The sequence below is a fragment of the Sebastes umbrosus genome, chromosome 21 (genome assembly GCF_015220745.1).
Source record: "Sebastes umbrosus isolate fSebUmb1 chromosome 21, fSebUmb1.pri, whole genome shotgun sequence".
Taxonomy (NCBI): domain Eukaryota; kingdom Metazoa; phylum Chordata; class Actinopteri; order Perciformes; family Sebastidae; genus Sebastes; species Sebastes umbrosus.
In genome coordinates, this window is record NC_051289.1 from 11,029,073 (window position 1) to 11,035,077 (window position 6,005).

The window sequence follows — 6,005 nt, forward strand, 5'->3', positions numbered from 1 at the left end:
AGCAGCGTTTATTGAGGGACGTTTTTTTGTATTATAGTAGAAGAAGAAGGAAGAAAAGACGCGACATGTTTTCTCTTCCCAGCAGGCTGCGCGGCGCACTTGTCTTCTTCATGTTGTCTCAGGTGCTGTCTCGAGGTTTCTGCCAGGGTGTGGCGGAAGTGAACAGCAGGTCTTATCCGACCTTTGGCTCACTTTTACGGGCTTTTACAACCTCGAGTCCAAAATGCGGAGAAGCAATCAACAACGGTAAAAAAAATAAATCAATAAATTGTTTCCTTGTATATTTTGTCTAAAAGGGAGCACCATAATATTCATGTTGGTGCTGTGTTATAATAATATTATTATAGAGGTGAAATGACGCTTTAAAGAGCCATCAAACTGTACAACAAAGGAGGACTTTGGTCTGCAGGACAGATAATAATGCACACAGTGCACTTTCATAGACTAAGCTACTGGAGTTACCCTGCACTTTACTCATTTTTAACAGTCTCTTCTGCACTATATTCACTTTTTTAATAGTCGTGTATCACAGCTGTTACCCTGCACTATATTCACTTTTAACAGTTTTTTTCTTCATCTCCTTGTATTTTTATATCTGGTATATTTTTTTTGTGCTTTGTACTACTAACTTTTTTACTGCCTTTTTATTAACATGTTTTGCACTATGGCACTGTGATGCTGGAAACCTGAATTTCCAAAAAATCATTAAAGTTACTATCTATCTATCTATCTATTTGAGTGCTTACCATTGTACAAAACGTTATGTAGGCTGCCTGTGTTTTAACTTTCTTTCAGCATTGTCAAACTGAATGGACTATCTAGTGTTTTTCACGTGATTGTTTGAAACAAATAGTTTGGTTGACTGGCATTTTTGTTTCAAATTGACAACAATAGGTAGGAAAAAGGTCTAGTTTACCCTCACAGCATTGACCAGGCAGCACTACAGCTAAATTAGCCTAACATACTGTTAAATCAATGGATGGTGAGGGAGTTTATAGGGTTTTACAGTAAAAAGGGCAACGGGTGTATTTGAACTTCATACTAATGTGTAATCTTTTATGTTTTTATGTCAGCTTCAGTGGTGACCTACGTGCAGCTGAAGACCATGCTGTCCAACCGAGACATTCAGCTGTTCGATGTGAGAAACCCTGATGAATACCAGGCTGGACGCATCCCAGATGCTGTCAACATCCCACGTAAGTGTTATCACATAGATAAAAGAGTAAAAAAAGAGTGTTTTTAATCTCTGAATTATGCCATCAGATGGGGCAGAGCAAAGTAATATATGCAATATTCATCCAACTGGGAGTGATGGGAGGGCTGTTTTCACTGACCAATACAGTTCTGGAGACTGGGAGGACTGGGAAGACAATTTGTGAACATGACAAAACTGTAGAAACTGAAGTGCTCAGGGTGTTTTGTGAAGTTTGTTGCTTGACTCCAATATGATAGCAGCTGAAATGCACAAATCCACTGAGGTTGCTTTCTTAACGGTTGCTAAAGCCTGATGGATGGATTTCTATTTCCTGCGCCCACAATGTGTGATGGATCAAAATGTATTAGAAATAATATCAACAGATTTTTATAAGGCCTTAAGAGACTTGACTTAGATATCTTTAATAGTGCGTGGAACAGGCTGGCGACAAGATGGAAGTGTTTGATGGGAAGATATTTGAAGGCAAACTTTATCATCACAAGAAAAAGTAGTTTGTGACCCGACAGTACACTACAAGATGTTTCTGAAAATTTGAGGCGAGAAATAGGCATTACAGTAACAGAATATGAATTCATATTTGATCAGCGCTGCCTAGTTTGACCATTTTGATCATATTGTTTTTGTGTGTTTGAATACCAGTGGACAACCTGGAGGAGAGCCTGAAGCTGTCCCCAGAGCTCTTTCAGCAGAGATTTGAAGTGAAGGCTCCTGGGAGAGATGACGACAACATCGTGTTTCACTGCCAAAGAGGCAACAGGAGCTCCAAAGCGCTGGACATCGCCTGTCAGCTGGGATTCAGCAGGTAAATAACAGCAGATACACACATTAAAAAATCCTGTAGTCGTGATATTACATGACCCATTAAAGGCTCTTTATTACCTAAAAAGTAAATAAATAAAAGTGACCCCATTGTTAAACTCTCTGATTTCAGTCATGTTTGGTAATGTGGACCCTGCTGAACCACATAATGTGCTGTAGTGGAGCTATGCAGCACTATGAAATGGCACATTTTGTGTGTTATTTAATGTTTAATCAGTGGTGCTGCGACTAGAGTTCAATGTCCTCGGACGCTGCTTTGGTTCGTTGAACATGTTTGACTTTTTAGTAGAAAAACAAACAGCAGTGAGACTAAGCTCTTCTCCTTATGCTTCTTTTTCTTAGGGCGAGACATTATAAAGGAGGGTACAGCGAGTGGGAAGAAAAAGAAGGAAAATGAAGCCCCGGGTTCAATTCTGCACTTCAATTCAATCATTTTTATTTAAAATACAGCTAATATAAAAACAAAATATAAATGAGAGATGCCAGTCGCTCTTTAGCTACATTCAGTTGACTGTTACAATTTACATACTTAATTCATATTAACTGTTACTTTAAAGATTTAACTTCTTTGCCATGTTACATTGTTTTAGCTGCTAACCAGACTTTGTCTTGAAGGTTTTGCAAATGCTGTGTATCCTTTCTATTCTGTGATTCATGACAAACTGATTGTGAAAATGCTAGGCCTTGATTAAATTATAAACAAATTTCAACATGTCTTTGTACATATTTGTAGTCCTGCAGTTTATCCAAATTCAATTTTTTTCAGCTAAAAGTAGTAATAGTTGTAGTTTACTGTTTTTGAAGTTAGCATCTTATAAACGTCAACATCTTAATGGAACAGTGTGTAACATTTAGAGGGATCTATTGGCAGAAATGGAATATAATATTAAGTATTTTTTCTTTGGAGTATAATCACCTTAAAAAACAAGAGTCGTTGTGTTTTCGTTGCTTTAGAATGAGCCGTTTATATCTACATACGGAGCGGGTCCTCTTCACGAAGCAGGTCGCTATGTTTCTACAGTGGCCCAGAACGGACAAACCACTGTGTTAACTATTCCTGCTTGTGCCGGAGTCGATCACGCTAAGGAGTTAACCCCCGTCACTCCACTGAGCTGCCGGGAAAAACCGAACCAACAGACACCTCTATTGCAGCATTTCTGCACAAACTGCAACTTGTACTGTACATTCACTTGATATTCTCACAGCTAAACTCTTGTCTTCTGCTCCACTAGCTCATTTGTTCGCTCACACACATTCGCCACTGCTGTCTCTCTCTTGTTTCACCCCTAAATTCCCACATACCCACACATTTTACACCTACGCTACTCTTACAGCAACTGACTCTAGAGAGGGCCATTCGCGTTTTTCGCGACAGCCACCGTAGTGCTCCTACACGCTTGGCACACGGGAGAAGCTTCAGTTGGTTGCAATTTGCAGATGTCGCTGTTCTCATTCCCAGAGCGTCAAATTCAGACACTTTGTCACGGCTGTTTTCGTTCGATACCGCTGCACAAGGCACCCTTTAGCGCGGGTATGTGGCTTTCCATTAACTACAATGTAAACCCAGTTACCCAACAGTTAAAGGTCAACAGGCTTTCATCCAGGAGACCGCTGTTGGTGTCCCATGCGTCACTTTCACTTTAGAATCAGCTGATCGTTCGTGTCCCGTGTTCACAGCATCAAGTCACATTTTCACTGAAAAAAAAGTAGTTATTTTAAGCCCAACCTTGTTGTTTTTTCTTAAAACTAAGTGGTTTTGTTGCCTAATCCTAAACAAGTGTTTTTGTTTAATTCACAACATTATGCACATGGTTATTGCGAGCGAAAATTGACGCTAAGGGATCTGACAAAGCGTCAGTATGTGACGAGTTGGGATGAGAACGTGTTGTACACACTGCACCTTTTTAACCAGTTCCTCTATTTCCTTTGTGCATTGCGTTTTGGGAGAGTGGTGCCCATTAACTCCAAATGTTCCCATGTGAACGTACTCATACATACAGACTCAAAACCTGCTTTGATTTAGTACTGTAGTTCAGATTTGGGACCCAGCTTGTGAGTTTGAGTGTGGGATAAAAGCAGTTCCGTCTCTGGACCAATAGATGGCAGCAAAATGTCAACCAACTCTGAAAATGTTGCTTTCCATCATTCCTACCACTGTCCTTTTATAGCAATACCCTCTCAGGCCTGACCTTCACACAGGTATTGGTCTAGACAGGTATGGATTCTGTAAGTATCAGCTGTGTGAGCAGCTGTCAGGAGCCCGATCTGCACAAGGTCCAAAGATGCCTCATTTAGAGGGAAAGCAGATCCCACTTCACCTTCACCCTCCATCCTATCCTCTCTCATCGGGGCTATTCGCAGCACATCAGCAGTAAAGCAGGTGTGTGTATGTGGAGGAATTAATGCTGTTTATGATCTCTGCAGGGAGCGAAATAGTTGTGATGACCCACTGTGGGTTCATACATCATTTGATCCTCTCGGTAATCAATCATGAAAAAGGAGTTTGGACGTGCGTCTTTTTGAAAACACTTTCTTCTTTTTTGCACGTTTAAGTTGTAAATCACAAAGTCAGAGAGGCAATAGCCACTCCAGAAAGAAAAATGACACACTTCAAGTAGCTGCCATTCATGTGGAAGAGACTGTGATTGATTTGCTGAATGTTGCATAATGCACATAAACAGAATGAAAGGGAAATCTGGATTTATTGGACATGTTATTCAATGAGTTGATTAACCGCTGTGCACTCGTCTAAAGTCCAAATTCAGCATGTGTTCTGGATGTCACACAACATCAATTTTAAGTTTCAAATGTATAGATCCACTCCGACCACAGTGCGCATTAGGATTCTCTTCAGCTCTGCAGTCAGTGTACAGGAGATATTTACCATTGTGCTGCTGCTGCTGCTGCTGCTGCTGCTGTTGCTGCTGCTGCTGCTGCTGCTGTGGAGAAGAAGGATGGCTCAAACTCCTAAGGACATTTTGGGCACTTTAACATTAGTTAAAACACAAACTGACTCCAGGTTGGTGGTGAAAATCAATCAGTAAGGGCTGTTTGTCAGCTGCTGCGATTACACTGAGCACATCATCAACCTCCTGCTGCTCACTGCTTTTTGAAAATGCACTTTATATGGGAAGCGTTGTAATGAAACCTTCAGCACATGCATTTAAATATAGAAATATATGGAAACATGAGCTATGTGGTCTTCATTTGCCTCACAATTAATAGATTAATGTAATGATTAAAAGAACAAACATATGTATTAAAATACAACCAAGTGCTACAGGAAGATCTATTGAATTTTCTCTGGGTTTTCTAATGAAACTGGACTCTTTGCAAGTTGGAACTGTTTCATAAAGGAAAAGCAAAACCTTCCCTTCTCATTTGTTTGGTGTGCTGCTCCTGCAGGGCTTTACTCTTATCTTAAAATGCCATGTAGAAGATAGCAAAACAAAGCACATTGGCTGGAAATGTGAGAAATAAGACACAAGCTGTAGGTACTTTTTATCTGCACAGAGGGGTTTTGTGTGTGTGTGTGTGTGTGTGTGTGGAAAGGGACACTAGTGCCATAGTGTGTGTGTCTATACATTTTTTTTCTTCATGCATAGAGCCAGCCTGACCTAATTTACATAACCTACTCTGTAGGTTTACTGGTCCTGTTTTTATGAGGCCAACTATTTCTGGGCGAATGTCACTTCCAGCAAAAGCACGACCCAGACTGGTTCAGGGTCACGTTGAGGGTATACAGCCACACACTGTAAAAAAAAAAAAAAAAAAGTGTAAAATAACGAAAATTTTCCTGCAGCAGGGGCGCCAGAAAATGTCTGTTAAAAAACGGAAAAATACTGTCTGTTAATTAAGATAAATAAACTGTAAAAAAAATCTTATTATCTTTATATAATTAGCCTTTATTACTTTAATTTTACAAGAAATATTTTACTTTTAACATATATTTATTGTTAGAATAGCCTTA

At 39.8% G+C, this 6,005-nt stretch overlaps 1 protein-coding gene across 1 annotated transcript; it reads left to right on the forward strand.

Moving 5' to 3' along the window:
• Window positions 1-59: 59 nt before the first annotated feature.
• On the forward strand, window positions 60-2,745 carry si:ch211-161h7.8 (thiosulfate:glutathione sulfurtransferase). The gene is made up of 4 exons (XM_037756289.1): window positions 60-246; window positions 1,074-1,196; window positions 1,856-2,018; window positions 2,378-2,745. The coding sequence occupies exons 1-4, from the start codon at window positions 66-68 to the stop codon at window positions 2,430-2,432; spliced, it is 522 nt and encodes a 173-aa protein (XP_037612217.1). The 5' UTR covers window positions 60-65; the 3' UTR covers window positions 2,433-2,745.
• Window positions 2,746-6,005: the final 3,260 nt, after the last annotated feature.

Excerpts from the sequence above, each read along its gene's own strand:
- si:ch211-161h7.8 (XM_037756289.1), top strand. The coding sequence starts at position 66 with ATGTTTTCTCTTCCCAGCAGGCTGCGCGGCGCACTTGTCTTCTTCATG. Across the intron at positions 1,197-1,855 it reads AGATGCTGTCAACATCCCAC|TGGACAACCTGGAGGAGAGC; the intron begins GTAAGTGTTATC and ends TTTGAATACCAG. Across the intron at positions 2,019-2,377 it reads TGTCAGCTGGGATTCAGCAG|GGCGAGACATTATAAAGGAG; the intron begins GTAAATAACAGC and ends TCTTTTTCTTAG.